General features: G+C 48.2%; 2 protein-coding genes across 3 annotated transcripts in view; one reads left to right on the plus strand and one right to left on the minus strand.

Moving 5' to 3' along the window:
- nr1d1 (nuclear receptor subfamily 1, group d, member 1) overlaps positions 1–8,845 on the plus strand; it is a 12,933-nt gene extending 4,088 nt beyond the window's left edge. Inside the window, exons 2-8 of the mRNA XM_013915907.1 lie at positions 1,655–1,924; positions 2,009–2,097; positions 3,202–3,346; positions 3,435–4,087; positions 4,163–4,348; positions 6,711–6,921; positions 7,615–8,845. Coding sequence (XP_013771361.1) covers positions 1,655–1,924; positions 2,009–2,097; positions 3,202–3,346; positions 3,435–4,087; positions 4,163–4,348; positions 6,711–6,921; positions 7,615–7,835 — 1,775 coding nt within the window. The 3' untranslated portion in view covers positions 7,836–8,845. The remainder of the gene's footprint in view (positions 1–1,654; positions 1,925–2,008; positions 2,098–3,201; positions 3,347–3,434; positions 4,088–4,162; positions 4,349–6,710; positions 6,922–7,614) is intronic.
- A 2,922-nt stretch (positions 8,846–11,767) lies between these two features.
- LOC102203902 (uncharacterized) lies at positions 11,768–15,370 on the minus strand. Of its 2 annotated transcripts, none has more exons than XM_013915904.1 (9): positions 15,301–15,370; positions 14,975–15,068; positions 14,028–14,151; positions 13,761–13,918; positions 13,237–13,379; positions 12,982–13,159; positions 12,646–12,785; positions 12,405–12,567; positions 11,768–12,056 (listed from the first exon to the last, which is right to left on the minus strand). In XM_013915904.1, exons 1-9 carry the CDS (start codon positions 15,315–15,317, stop codon positions 11,934–11,936), a joined length of 1,140 nt encoding a protein of 379 aa, XP_013771358.1. In that variant the 5' UTR covers positions 15,318–15,370; the 3' UTR covers positions 11,768–11,933. The 2 variants fall into 2 exon arrangements, with proteins under 2 accessions (XP_013771358.1, XP_013771359.1); XM_013915905.1 differs by having other exon boundaries at positions 11,978–12,106.
- Positions 15,371–15,792: the final 422 nt, after the last annotated feature.

The raw sequence follows: 15,792 nt of genomic DNA on the forward strand, positions 1-15,792 counted from the left end.
TGTGTGTGTGTGTGAGAGAGAGAGATGAATGGCGGGAACGTGAGAGTGTGTGCAGAGGGAGGGTAGGCGTGGGTGTGGGCGGGCCTCTGGCGCTCCAGTCCCGTTGCAGAGCCGTCTGAGTGGAGCAGGCACGTGTCTCAGGGGCGTGACCACGGAGTACACACGAGCCTCCCGCCGAGGCTGCGTGAGGGGGAGGAGGGGAGGAGGAGGGAGGCAGCAGGTTCAGCACAGACATGAGCACAGCTCGGATATTTCTGTGGTCAGACGCTCAGAGGCCATGTGCAGCTTTATAAACACGTCACGTGACCTTCATCAGCACTCGTTTGTGTCTGCATTTCCACGCTGAGTCCTCTGAGTGTCTGTGCTGGTCTGTGAGCTCGCTGTGGTTCCTCGTGTAGCGTGAAGGTGATGGCGGCTGCTCTCCTTGTTCCTGTCTTGGTGACCCAGTTTGTGAGCTGGCAGCGGGCCTTGCTGTGTGAGTGTGTGAGCACAGACTCACAAAGCACACATTCAGCCTGAGTCTGAGCAGCAGAACATGAAGGTGATCACAGCTCGCACTGGTCGCGTGTGTGTGTGTGTGTGTGTGTGTGTGTGTGTGTGTGTGTGTGTGTGTGTGTGTGTCACGTGCAGCTCTGACATGTGCAGACAAACATCATCCTCTCATAACAAAGAATCAGGGGTTTCCTCCTGTTAGTGCTTCTGACTCCTCGCCGTGTGTTGACTAACAAACACATCGTTAGTCAACACTAATGCTCTGTGAAGGCAAGGCAAGTTTATTTGTATAGCACAATTCAACAACAAGGTGATTCAAAGTGCTTTACAGAGACATTAGAAACAAGAACAAATAAAAAGCATGATTTAAAATTGATTAAAACAAGCAAATAAACTAACTAACTAATTAACAAACAAACAAACAACAGTATATAAAATCAAAACAGAAGGTCGCTGTGAAGGTCGCTGCGTGTCACGAGGTGAAAGGTGTTTGTCCCAACCTCAGTGGGGTCAGGTAGTTAGTGATATTGTATCATACAGGGACACCAGAAGCTGATACTTAATCAGATAAATTCAAATATTTTGGGAACACTACAAAACAGAGGGCCCATCTCTGCAGCGTGGTCCTGACATAACGTCCAACGCCATCGAAGCCACGGCGGTAAAAACAGGACTGCAGCCTCCCACAGAGATCAAACCTGCCGCTGCACCGATCGTGTTCAGTGGTCACAGTCTGCATGTGCTGCTGATGAAATCGTTGCTCAGAGCTTCACGTGATTTACAGGATGCTGATGGGAGGCAACAGGTCTGCAAACAGTCGCTCTCAGACGCTGTGCACATGTGGCAGCCGATCACTTCATTTTGAGCCCGCTCGGCGGCAGACCAACATTCACGGCAGCTTTCACTGGTGCTTTGATGAAACCTGAGAAGGTGTGAGTCTAAATCCCGCCTCTGCTGAGCGGCGGTACAAAGTCACGCTGCGCTGCACAACGAGCAGAACAAAGAGCAGAAATAAGCACTTACAGGCTTTTATTTTGTAGGAGGAGGCTGTGATGTGTACAAGCAGTAAAACCGAGTCGCTCAGAGCGTTCGAGGAGTAGAGGTGGAACGCTTCCCCCTCACCGCTGTCAATAACCTCTGACCTCCCCTTGCTCTCCTGCAGGAGGCGTGATCTCCTACGTGGGCTCCTCCGGAGGCTCTCCCACTCGGACCAGTCCGGTCTCCATGTACAGTGAGAACTCCAACTCCCAGTCCTTCTTCACCTCCTCCTCCTCCCTCACCCTGCCGTTCCTCAGCTCCGGCTCCAGCTCAGGGTCAGCCGGAGACGACGGGTCCTCCTCGGCCTCCTCGTCGGCGGGAGGCTCGCCTCGAGGCCGCGACGACGGCGGCTCTCTGAGGACGTCGCCCAGCAAGTCTGTGGCCAGTTTGACCAGTAAGTACGCAGTTCGTTTGCATGTTTGTGTGTTGAGCTGAACGGAACCTCTGATGTCACTTCCTGTATGTGACTGTGTTTCAGAGCTGAACGGCATGGTGCTGCTCTGTAAGGTCTGCGGCGATGTCGCCTCGGGTTTCCATTACGGCGTGCACGCCTGCGAAGGCTGCAAGGTGAGATCTCACACACACAATGGAACTACCGACTCAATGATAGTATTTGTGTTAATTAATTAAAATCTAAAACTGTTATTCTTATTTTTTGTTTTTGTAATATTTCAGAGTTATTTACTTCCTGTTTATTTTCAAATGCGTTATTTCTTTATTCACACACATCACATGCACACAGGCTTTAAGTGATGATGTGATGAAGCTTCAGTCCAAACTACTCTGCATTTATTAAGGCTGTTGTGTTTTTAACATGTTTTAATCTTTTGTATCTTGTTCTGTTTAATCTGAACAAGCCCCTAAAAACAGTCAGTGATCCCTGTCGGCCTCTCTCGGTTTTTATTACCACTGTTCATTTTAAAGCTCAGTTTTTAAAACCTTACGATGTAACTACAGCCCAGCCCAGGCAGCAGTATATGAATGACTAACCTCGTATTGTGGATGGATTATCTCAGTTGTTCTCCTGACTGAAGTTTGGTCCGTTTACAGCGTCCTGCCATGCGATTACATTTGTCTCTAACCATCAGGAACCTTCACGTTAACTTTTATCGAGTGGAAGAAAGTTAGCGTTCATCCTCCAGCTTCACTGTGTTTATGCTAACATAGCTGTGTCGCTAGCGGTCACGTAGCACATCATTATATAGCAGCTAGCCCAACTTCAGTAACCCTACAAACGTCACTGCTGTTTAGTTTTCTGTCTTCATTCATGTTGGAAGTGACAGCAGAGCTGTACGTTTTAATTTGTTTCAGAAATCTCTCAGTCAGAACATGCTATTTTTGCGTGGAAGCTAGCGAGCTAACTTCCGCTAGCTTCCTGCTAACTTCTAACTCCGTTAAATTTAATAAATTCTGTTTTCATGGATGTTAAACTTAACTGTTACACCTGGTAAAGCAGCAACGCTGATCATTTTATTACAGATGAAAGAGTTTAGACAGTTTTTAACTCTCAGTGATGCCGCAGTGTTCGTTTGGCTTTGGGACCTGAAGCGGCTAATGACGTCAGACTTAAAGACCGGATATACAGTCCGCGGATTTTGGCAGTTTTGGGGCTTGGTGGTGATGACGATGATGATGCTGAAGGTGACGGTGTGGGCGTGTCTGGTCTTGCAGGGCTTCTTCCGCCGCAGCATCCAGCAGAACATCCAGTACAAGAAGTGCGTGAAGAACGAGAGCTGCACCATCGTGAGGATCAACAGGAACCGCTGCCAGCAGTGCCGCTTCAAGAAGTGTCTGTCTGTGGGCATGAGCCGCGACGGTGAGCGCCCGCCTCACCTGCACGCCCACCTGCAAGCCCGCACACTCTGAATCCGACCTAACTCCTCCTCTTCCTCTTCTGTCCACAGCGGTGCGCTTCGGGCGGATCCCGAAGCGCGAGAAGCAGAGGATGTTGGCCGAGATGCAGAGCGCCATGAATAACATGGTGAACAACCAGCTGCAGAGCGACTTCCAGCTCGCCAGCCTGTCGTCGTCCTCCTCTTCCTCATCCTCTTCCTCATCCTCTTCCTCCTCGCCGTGCCCGGGGGTGACCATCGCCCCCCGGCCTCAGCCCTCAGCCCTGCCTCCAGCCCCCTCCTCACCCTCCCCACCTGCTTCGGCTTCCTCTTCCTCCCCACCGCCTCTTCCCTCCCATCAGAGCTCCTCCCCCTCCTGCTCCCCACCCCCCAGCCCCGGGATGGACTCCACCATTAGCGCCATTGCTCGCGCTCACCGCGAGACGTTCCTATACGCTCACGACAAGCTGGCCAATAACCACGTCCACCACAATGGGGAGGCGGAGCTCTGGCAGCCCAACCGCTGCCCAAACGGTTACCATGCCAACGGCCTCAACACCATCTACCACCACAATAACAACCTGGCCACAGAGTGCTACCTACCGGAAAACAGCCGCACACATCTTCACCGTAGCAACGGGAGGCAAAGCCAGCAGAGCGGTCCCGCTGGTCATGTGACCCAGGAGCAGCGCTGTCCAGTGAAGAAGCAGACGGGGATCGTGCTGGTAAGAGCTCATCCACTGGGGGAGGGTTTACAAGCTGTCACCTGATTGGCTGACGGTGCTGTCCTGTCTCCGCAGGCTTGTCCAATGAACATGCAGCCTCACGCCGACCCCTCGAAGACCCCGCAGCAGATATGGGAGGACTTCTCGCTGTCCTTCACGCCCGCCGTCAGGGAGGTGGTAGAGTTCGCCAAACATATCCCAGGATTCAGCGGTCTGTCCCAGAACGACCAGGTGGCCCTGCTGAAGGCCGGCACCTTTGAGGTGAACCTGTGATGTCACTCGGTTTAGTGGGCGAGGTTTGTGCTGATTGACCCTGTGCACGAGAAAATGCTAACTTCCTGGTTTGAGACCTGATGTGGGGTTGTACATTTCCGGTAGCTTTACTTTGCAGTCAATCGCTACTGCGAAGATATATCCTCCAAAATCATGTCCAAAACTCGAAAACGGAAAGATGGCGTTAAGTTACAAAGAGCAGAAGGTGGGAACACTCACCGCTGCTGTGTCATAAAAAATCTAATGATCAGTTTTGACGTTTAAAGCGTTTCGATCGATCAGTTGTTTACATCACTCAACACAAGCAGAACTGCATCACTGCAGCAGAAGACACATCGTCCACATGCAGAAGCACATCTCTGTATAGTGACTGGTCTGATGATCTAAACAGGCAAATGTTCAGCATTCAAACTACAGGTGAAAACAGTCAAACCAGATGTTTCCCCGTTATGTCGAGATCAGCTAGTCAAGTACACACCTACACAGCATGTTAACAAACCGTGAAAAAAGCCACACAAAAATGAATGATTGCTGGTAACGGTTTCTATACATTAGTATTTACGAAGGGTATGTTGTGACTTACCTTCAAAATTACAGCGGCCCCTCACTATTCACCTTTCACCTCGCTGTTTCGCAGATTGCAAGTTTGCTGCTTTTTTTTACGTCACATTGTGTCCTGATCGCTGCAGACGATCTCCTCCGTGACGTCTCTCCTGTACAGCACAGAATCGCTGCATCGATGCTAGCAGTGTGACTCTGAGGTGCAGTGCTGTATGTCCACGATGTCCAGGAAACGTTTTGCACCGTCAAAAAATAAAATTGGCTGCTTGATTTCACCTCTCGCTGGTTATTTTTAGAACATAACACCCGCGATAAACGAGAGACAGCTGAGAAATATAACATCTGAATCCTTTTCTCTTTTGCTCTGAGGCGCGGGGAAAAATATCACAAGTCGATGAACATCATTTACAGATATATTGGGTAAATGCCCGAGACATCTATAGAAATGTAAATCGCCGCTTGATTCATTCATTTGCTTAACTTGTTTTGGACAATAAACCAGGCGCGAATAGGACACCGGAAACAAAGCTCCCCACACGAGTTTCCGCACCGGAAGTAGCATATGCTAACGTGCACATAGTCAGTTGGTTGACTGAGATTCCTTAGATGCTGTACCCGACCTGACCACTAGGCAAACTGGGGGCGCTGCACCCACCCTCTAGATATTTACCATGTCTTCTCACTCAGCCAGTTACAGCACTGTCATCCAATCAGAGCACATTTTAGGGAAATGACCTCTGACCTTTGAAAAAACTATTGAGTTCACCCTCGAGTCCACAAGAGTGCGAGTTTAAAAACTCCCACTAACGTTCCCGAGGTCAAAGATCTGAAGCTCAGGTTGCTGTTTAGTTGCATTTGTTCATGGAGACGTAGCGGTCGCAGCAGTTGCTTGTTGCAGCATTTGGTTAAGTTAGTTAGTTGCCGTGTTTAGTTGCAGCATTATGTTTCATTGTGAGACGCAGTCTTTGCTGTATTCTGCCCTCGCACTTAACTAGACAGATGGACAACCATCTTCCCATGTAGAAAAACCACAGCGCTGTTCCTTTCTGGCAGATTTATTTGACTGGATGCTTCGCATGGCTTTGTTGAAATACATGAATGTGCCATAGGGGTAGCAAACTGTCCTTCTCCCGCTAGACAGGAAGTAATGAGAAATAGCACTTCTGGTAGGATGTCAAAATAAAATGAACAGTGTGCCAGAAACAAATAAAGATTGCATGAACTTATATAACACTACATAACATGAGGGGCGAATCTTAAGGAGCCAGAACATGCTGCATTGTCTGTAGGTACAGAAAATGTTGCAGATGTAGTCCTGGAGCTACAGCATGATGTTTACTTGTTGCTGCAGATGTAGTTTGTGTTGCAGTTGCTTGTTTTCTGTGTAGATTTGCAGTCACCCACGTCACGAAAGCTTTCTTTCCCAGCTCCTTAGGCTAGTTGCTTGTTGTTCAGTTGCAAGTGTTGCATACGTTGCAACGTAGTGGTTGCTAGAGTTGCTGTTGTTGCAGGATTTGGCTTAGCTGCAGGAGTTAACGTGTTGCTGCAGTTGTAATGGGCGGTGTTTGGCTGAAGTTGCTGTGTTTAGTTGCAGGAGTTTGGATGTGGCGAGTTTTCTAGGCAGAGGATGTTGATCTATTAGCAGGAGTTGCAGATGTAATGTTGCTGTAGTTACACGCCTCCTCGTTGGTTGCTCAAACTCGTGTCAGGCTGAGATTGAATGAAACCTAAATGTGTCGGTGACATCATCGCGCTTTCACTGATTGCCCGTCCTTGTTTCCTGTCTCAGGTGCTGATGGTGCGTTTTGCGTCGCTGTTTAACATGAAGGAGCAGACGGTGACGTTCGTCTCCGGCGCCACCTACAACCTGCAGGAGCTGCGGGCGATGGGCATGAGGGACCTGCTGGGAGCCATGTTTGACTTCAGCCACAAGCTGGCGGCGCTGGAGCTGGACAGCGAGGAGCTCGGACTCTTCACCGCCGTGGTGCTCGTGTCAGCAGGTGAGCAAAGATCGCCGCCGCCGTAGATTAGCTGAAATGTATCGCAGTTATTTAAGCAACGTGTTGAGTGTTTAAGAAGGAAGTATAGAAAATCAACTTCCTGTTTGTAGCACATAACTACGGCGAGTGCAGGTGTAGCCCGAGTTTGTGTGGTTTAGCTGTTGTTGTTGTTTTCGATGCACGTTCAATCATCCAGGTAAGGAAATCGCTAAAAGTTGATTCTTTCATCTGGATGTTTTCAGAGGAGAAACGTTTCTCCACTGAAAACATCCAGATGAACAGAATCAACTTTGGGGGATGTTGCTGCTGTAGTTGCACCAACTTGTTGAGTTGCAGGTTGTGCCATGTTTGGTGTAGTTGCAAAAGGTACCGTTTGTTCAAGCTGTTGCTGTAAGTGAAGCGTCGTGGTTGCAGTGATTTAGGTAGCAGTGGCGTATGTAGATGTTGTTGCCGTAGTTGATGTCTTGTGTTTAGTTGCATAGTTAATAATTTTTGGTTGTTGTGTGTCGAAGTTGCACATGTCGAGTTTGTTTTTAAACTGTTTAGTTGCAGCTGTTGCTGTAGATGTAGTGGGTGGAGTAGTCACCGGGTTTGGTTCAGTTGCAGTAGTTGTAGACGTAACAGTTGTTGCAGTTGCTGCAGATGTAGTGGTTGCCCGTTGCTCGCTGACCTGCCCTCTCCGTGTGGTTTCAGACCGCTCCGGCATCGAAGACGTGGCGTCGGTGGAGCAGCTGCAGGAGAATCTGATCCGCGCTCTTCGCTCGTTGGTCAACAAGTCGCCCGTCGCCCCAGAGAGCGAGCACCTCGACGTGGACTCGCCACGCTTCACCAAACTGCTGCTGAAGTTGCCAGATCTGCGGACGCTCAACAACATGCACTCTGAGAAGCTGCTGTCCTTCCGCATCGACGTTTGATGACATCACTGCGATGTCACCGCATCGCCACGCTCTCCAGCCCTTAACATCGCAGCATCATCCAGACCGCATCGGACTGGCAGGATGATGATGTCATCAGCAGAACTTTGCAAGACATGCGTCTCCCCGCCAAAATAAAAGTCTGCTTTAAAACAGCTGGTTGATGTTTTAAAGGAGCAGGCTGCCATTTTTAAACCACACTATTTTAACCTGTGTAAGCCCAATCCGTTAGCTTAGCCTAGCCAGCCCAGTTCTTTGACTTTACTGGAGCGTCGCCAGCAGGAAGTCTGAAAGACAAAAGAAAGAAGCGTGAAGGACGTGGACGACGACAGTACGCTAACTGATGAGCTCACACAGGACAAACCTGTTCGTTCAGCTTCACTTCCACTTCCTGTTGATGTCATCATTCTGTCTGATTTTAGCTTCGTTAACGTTCATGATGAGTTCAGACGCTTTTAATTTGAAAGTTTTCCCAGCTGGAGACAGATGCACACTAAAAGTAGCTCTTTCAAACATCTGGACGCATCCAGCTGCTTTTAATGATTTTAAGGACTTTGGGATCAGCTCCTTCGATTTTCAGCGGCCGGCGATCTCTGACTGCGGCGGCCTCCACTTCCACTCTGCAGGAAACAGAAACTCTTCCAGTACGAACTGATTCATCCTGAACTTCCAAACTGTGGAGCGCCCGGAATGATGACTCCACCTACTACAGAGATGGAGGAGGCGGGGCGTGACCTGGCGACGCCTCAGACAAACCTTATGCAGCTGATGTTCTGTAAAGAAACTGTACATAGCCATGAACACAAAGATCCAGCTATACTTGAACTGTTTCCCTGAGATCTGTTGTACACAACTATTTTTGGTTAATATGAATATATGCCTGTGCAGATATCGTGACTATTAAAGTATGTACGAGCGAGGAAGTGCACCTGATGAAAGAAGATCTCTGATGTGTTTTAATCTGTGGTTTATGTTGTAAAGACGTTATATAAAAATGATATATAAATATATGCACACATGAGTCGTCTTGAATGTATAATATTCCCACTGATCATAAAGACGTTACTGCGATGGACTGATGATTGGACGAGTCGGAGCTGAAGTAAAACGACCTTCAGTTTTCTCTCAGCGAAGCTCATTTTACCCACCAGCAGCGGAGGAGAAGCTGGAGTCAGTTACAGCGGCTGGTGGAGATGCTGTAGTGGCAGGGTTTGATGTCACAGACTCAAGCTGCTGCTGGTTGTAGTTGCAGCAGCTGTAGAGCGGGTGGTGTAGCTGCAGAAGAGCCTGATTCGAGCTCTCTGTTATTGTACCGCAGCAGCTGTATGTGCTCTCTTCACGCCCCAAATCAAAATTGAGGAGGCTGTAAAGCAGCTCATGATGTTGGGACTAACAGTCACAAAAACTCATTTTACTACAGTAAAAACTTTTTAAAAAATCTGAAAACTGAACAATCAGTTTTATTTAAGTAGCGCCAAATCCCCATCCGTCCGTCAGTCAAAGAGACCACGCCCCTAATAATGAGTTTATTTTGACACGGAAGTCTATGGGACTGACTCACTGCTGCCTCTGCTGGGCACCACAGGAACTGCAGCTCTCAGTGCTTCCATGTTGGGTTTATTCTAGTTTATTTAGACACGAAGCTTCGTCTGTGTCACCTAGCTCACCTTTATTAGTGGAATATAAAGGTGTTTAGGGTTATATTCCAGTGGGTCTGAGCTCAGCGGCACAGTCTGCCCTCTGGTGGCGTTTTTGTGCCTTGCACTACTATCACTGAAATACAACATCTAACATCGTCTCTGCACCATCACACACATTTATCTCTCTGTGAACTGTAAAGTATGAGAAGAAAAGAAAAAATATTTCATGTGTAATTTCAGGTTAAATGTTTAATGTTTCATATAAAAACGAGACACGTTGATGACTTATTAATTAAAACAAATGAAAAACATCATATTTCATATGAACTATAGGCTGTAAATACAGCAGCGCCAGCTTTCTCCTTCACCAGACTCCTTTGACGTTTTCACTGATTTTAGAGCCGCAGACTGTGACAAACAGACATCCACGTGTGTCTGAGCAGCATGAGGTGAAGCTGATCGTGATTGGTGGGTTTTTGGAGGTTAGTGTCCTGTTGGCTCTGAGCTTTCAGCAGTCAGTGGGACAGCAGGAGAAGAAGGAGAAAGTGAGTCACTCTGAGGAGAAAGTAGGTCGAACTGCAGCCTTATAATCAAACTTCCACTTTCTGGATTCTGATTGGCCAGCTGCATCTCGATCTCAGCATCCCCACTGCCCAATGAGCAGCCAGCGGGCGGAGACGAGCACTGTGTCCCAGTTTCAGATGGACTCGCACATCACTTCCTTTTAGTGCTGTGCGTACTTATATAACACGTTTACAGCCGTGTGGTGCGTCACCGTGACAACGGATTACTCTGATCACTGATTTACAGCAGCAGGAGGAGGAGGTCGTCAGGCAATAAACAATAACACAAACTGAGATGTTGCACACTTGTTTGTATGTGTGACACTGAGCTGCAGGCGCATGCTTCATAACCACACCTGCATGGTGATGATGTTTTCGCGTGGAAGCAGTCTCCACCAGACTCCAGTCAAAAATGTTCCGTTTTCACACGTTCACTTTTACAGTTACGTGTTTATCAGGGTTAAAGCTCCTTCACTGACGCACCAGACTCCACGCTAATAATAGCTGCTTTTATTACGCCTGGCAGCCGTCTCAAACCGTCTGCTCATCTGAGGAGATGCTGACAATCAGTAAATGCTTGGAGCAAAAACACGAAGCAGCCTGGCTTTCGTACGCTAACCCTCAAACCAAACTCCATTCACATTTGTGCTCATTTTAAACACGAACAGAATCCTTCACTTAGTCCACTCAGATATTTTCCTGATGTCAGTTTCCTACTGGTGACTCAGCAGCAGTCACACACGTCCACGTTCCGCTGTATTAAGAGTGGGTGAGATGTGCGTGGAGGGGAAACTCCACAGTGATCTGCAGTAATCTCATTCTTCAGCCGGACTCCTGTGCATACACTAACCAGCAGCTGCTTTTACTCCACTGTCCTCTCACCAGACTCCGGGTGGACCTTTCCACACCTTGCTGTGACCAAAGATCAGTGAAAATCTAACTATGTGCCCAAGAGCATCAGTTTTACAGGCTGTAATTTAGAATTATTTGTTACACCAAACTCCGTTTAAGTTTTGGCTGATTTTACACTTCCGTGCATTTGAACCAAGCCCCAGTGAGAAACGTTAAACCTGTTAAACCTGCATGTTCTGCAGACACACGTGAGCTCCGTGGCTGTTTCCGTGTTTCTATGAGAACACGTGACCCGGTGTGTCAGCAGCAGGAAGTCTTCCCGCGGGCTGCGCTCGGTTTTCCTTCAGGAGCCGTTCTGTCTGGTTTCTGACGGCGTGACATGTCCCCGACATGTTATCTAATCACGCGGACATGCGTGTGTGTGTCTTACGTCACGTTGTACAGTATCGGTGTAGCAGTGCATGCTGGGAAGCAGCAGACAGCAACACGAAAGGAAACAGCGACTCCCGGTGGCAGCTTTACAAAATAAAAGCTTCAGCTGAAGAATTGAATGAACATTTTTTTCTGCTGGATTATAAATGAAAGAAGTTCATGAAATGTTTTCAAAGATGGTTTTTTTAAGTTTACATTTAAAAACAGACCCAGCTCAAGCAGAAATGGGCTTTTAAAAACAGCCTTTCTATTAAAAACAAATGGTTTTACTCTGCAAACATGCTTTTATTGATTAAAATCCTCCAATAATTGGTTTATTTTTTCTCACAAATATTCCTTTAATTTGACATATTTACTGACAGTTTCATTATTCCCTAAATATTTTTTATACATTTTTATTTTCAGTAGTTTTTCTTATTCTTTTATAACTGACTGCAAACAGAACTTTGTTAGAGTGCATTTTATTAGTTTAAAAATGAAGTTTCTGCTTCTTCTGTGTGAAACTGATGCTTCTGTAAATTCTATAAACTTCTCTATTTATCAGAGACAAACTTCATGTTTCACACACCCAGTTTGTCCTGCAGGCAGAGGTTTATTTTCATGTCATGTGATCACAGACAAAAACACTTCAGGGCAGGTGACACATGTGCAGGTGAGAGAGCGACCCCCGGTGGATGTGTGAGAGAAGACAGGAAACGGTGCAGGAGGAAGACGTCGTTCAGAGGAGAGGACTGCTGTAGAGAAACACCAACCACTCGGTCAGACGCAGCTCACCGCTGGGAGGCTTAGACACACACACACACACACACACACACACACACACACACACACACACACACACACACACGTTCGTGTGAGACGCTGCAGCTGGAGCAAGAACACACGAGGTGAAATCAAAACCACTGAGATGAATGTTTGAGGCGGTCTTTGGGAGCTGGAGGTGGTGTCACGCCCCACCTGTGCAGGGTAACCACGGCGTCTCAAGCATCCTTTACTTCCCCAGACTCCAAGCCTCGCGTACTAACACACCTGAAACGCGATAATTTCACCTAAAAGCAGACTGTGAAGCAGCTTCCTGTTACCTTCAGCCCAGATGTGTCCACATGTTGCCCGTCCCGCCGAACGGACAGCAGGCGCGCCCGCCCCACGCGCGGGTATCCCTCCTCCACCTCCAGATGACACACCAGCGATGCCGTCTTCAGGTAGATGAGGAGGCGCTGGGCGGGGTGCCAGTCAACGGCGAAGCTGAAAGACAGATGGTGATTAAACGCCGTGGGAAAGAGGCCCCGCCCACGTCAATTCAATAATTGGTCAGCGCTTCACCTGGACCGCAGGCTCTGGATCTCAGACAACAGCTCGGCCTGCCCAACATAACACCGCATCACCTCCAGCAGGGCGGCGCTCAGCTCCACCCGTCGGCCCGTCAGGCTGTCCTCCGCGAGGCCCGCCGTCCCCTCGCTCACCTGAGGATCAGACGCCTTCATCACGCTCCATTTGAAGTTGGGCTACACATACTCACTGATCGATTGATCTACAGTTTGTAAGACACGCCCCTCGCATCTGTGACATCCAATCAGTTTTAATGAGTATTGATTGTTGATTGACTAACAGTTCTTAGTGTCGGAGGAAACCTGACATCACGCACACCTGTGTCCTTACCTGCAGTCTGAAGCGGTCGTCATGACTCCAGGTGACTGACAGCCTCAGCGGCTCCAGTTCATTGGACAACAAGTCAGAAGAGGTGTGTGGCCTGAGCTCCACACACAGCTCTGATTGGTTGAAGGCGAGCAGGTTGATCTGCATGACGTCCTGCGTGGTGCTGACGTGCACCTGCAGCCTGCCAGGTGACAGGAAGTCAGGTTAGCGACCAATCACAAGGGCTTCAATAGAGTCACGTGACTTTGTGGCACTCACTCGTCTCTAAGTCGCTGCCACTCGATCAGGTGACCGAGCATCACCTCTGACTCCGCCCTCAACTGGGCCAGCTGAAGGTCACATGACTGCAAAGCATTCTGGGCGTTCAGCAGAGACGACTCCAGCTGCTCACTCTGCTGCCTCTGCAGGGAACAAGGAGACAAGGGCAGGAGGAGACAAGGAGAGGAGAGGATGAGGCGACAAAGAAAAGCAAGATTACCTGATGTTTCACCTCCTCGACTCTTAGTGACTGACGTTAACCTGTGTGTGTGTGTGTGTGTGTGTGTGTGTGTGTGTGTGTGTGTGTGTGTGTGTGTGTGTGTGTGTGGATACCATGTTTAGATGTCTTTCTGAGGACCAAAATTGGAATGTGACTGTACTTGTGGGGACGGACATCTGGCACAAGATTGAAGACATTTTGAGGCTCAAAATATGGTTTTAGTGTCAGAGTTACAGTTAGTTACAGCATCATGTCAATGAGATGCCCCCACTAAGATATGAAATCAAGTGTGTGTGTGTGAGACCTTGCTATGCAGATGCTGAACCAGCTGTGTGAGTGTGTGTCGTCTGTCGTGGATCTGTTGGATTCTGTCCTGCAGAGATCTGAGCAGCGCCTCGGTCACCTCCACCCCTGACCTGCTCTCCACCTTCAGGGCCTTCCACCTGCCCCGAGCCCCACCCCCTGACACACACACACACACACACACACACACACACACACACACACACACACACAGTAAGTCACTTTCTTTGTGTTCTTTCCAGGTGAGACAGCACCACAGTGTGTGTACCTGGTTGGGGGGGGCAGCACTGTGCCATCAGTTGCTGGGCAGACTCCAGTCCTTCCAGCAGTGACATCATGGAGTCGAGGACAAACAGCTGACGCCACAGAACCTTCTGCATGCGACGGCGGTCCTGAACACATGTGAAAGGACGATTTCAGGGACTGTTTTGATCTGTCAGCTGATTGTAGTAAATACAACATAAAAGAGATGATGTCACACAGAAATTAGAGCCAACTTAAAATAAACAATAAAACAACATCATAGAAACATGAGGGTGACACACTGCCGGGGCTCAGTGTTCATACCCACTCACAGGAGCACAGGTATACGAAACATATTCCATAAACAAACACTCACAGTGTGTGTGTTCTGTTAGCACTGTGGACTTTATCAAACACACCAAAACATCTGGATCCTGAGCATGAGGAAGAAGACTGACTGAAGCTCAGCTCACTGAACCACTGGCACGCTCCACACTGCTGCCTGTGGGTCATGTAACACGGCAGCCATTTTTAATGAGAACACACAAAGCAAAGCCTTCCGCCAGCGTCCTCCTTATTGACGTTTCTCAGCCTCGTAGCTGCACTTCATGTATTTGTGGGGATTTTCATCAGACCCCCGTCTGTTTCTGCTGTCAGCCTGGAGCTGCTGAACACCTCCTCTACTTTATTCTAACGTTGCAAGGATGGCTGTAGCACGGTGACGTGTTACACACACACACAGGAGTCAGCTGTCTCTGGTATGAACACTGACTGAAGTCCGCTCTGACAGGCTGGCCTCACTCAGGTGAGAAACTTGAAAACTTGCGACTGAGCCAACTCAGGGTCTGCTCTCCATTTCATTGTTTACGGTTTAACTATTCCCTCAGTGGGGGTCAGAGGTCAGGGTTTTGTGCGTTTTGCGAGGACTCTGATGTGTTGTGAGGTGTAGGCGGACTATTTTCTGCCACAGACCGTAAGGAAGAGCACCATCCGCGCCGCCTGGTCGCAGTCCGGCTCCGGCTCTCCGCGGGGCTCCAGCAGGGCCGGATCACAACGCCGAAGCACGCTGACAGCAAACAAACAAACGAACAAACGTCAATACTGAACCCTCGGTGACGCAGACCGTTAGCTTCAGCTGCTAACAGCTAATAAACTTCAGATTTTCAATGTTTTATTTCATCACGCGAGGCAGAAAACAGTCGCCTGACCCACGCTTCACGTGTGAAAAGGTTTCTGGAGTGGAAACAAACATTTATTGATGAGATTGATCACAATATATTAAATATTTTCAGACTTACGCTCGCACCGCCGCCATCTCTGTTTTCAAATATCCGCGCTCCCACCCGGGAGCTGATTGGCTCTCTGACAGTGACGCTACAGACAGTTAAGCCAATCATCGTGTTGAAGACAGCGACGCTCAGCGGTGAAATTTTTTCTTTTTCACTTTTATTGTCACATCACATGTGCAGGTACATTGGTACAGCACATGTGAGTGAAATTCTTGTGTGCGAGCTTCACAAGCAACAGAGTTGTGCAAAATACAAGAATGTAAACAAGCAAAATACAAGAATGTAAACAAGCAAAATACAATAATGTAAACAAGCAAAATACAAGAATGTAAACAAGCAAAATACAAGAATGTAAACAAGCAAAATACAAGAATGTAAACAAGCAAAATACAAGAATGGCTACATCTGAGACTAATAAATATATGTACAATATATAATAGTATATGCATTTCTGGATGTGTATACTAAATATTTTTCTACGTGTGTGTGTGTGTGTGTGTG

The sequence above is a fragment of the Pundamilia nyererei genome, unplaced genomic scaffold, assembly GCF_000239375.1.
Source record: "Pundamilia nyererei isolate P.nyererei 1_Seehausen unplaced genomic scaffold, PunNye1.0 scaffold00394, whole genome shotgun sequence".
In the NCBI taxonomy this organism is placed as follows: Eukaryota; Metazoa; Chordata; class Actinopteri; order Cichliformes; family Cichlidae; genus Pundamilia; species Pundamilia nyererei.

What these genes read in the sequence shown, in the direction of transcription:
- LOC102203902 (XM_013915904.1), bottom strand. An exon ending in GTGCTGCCCCCCCCAACCAG is followed by an intron (nt 13,919 to 14,027) that starts GTACACACACTG and finishes TGTGTGTGTCAG; the next exon opens with GGGGTGGGGCTCGGGGCAGG. An exon ending in ACGACCGCTTCAGACTGCAG is followed by an intron (nt 12,786 to 12,981) that starts GTAAGGACACAG and finishes TCTGATCCTCAG; the next exon opens with GTGAGCGAGGGGACGGCGGG.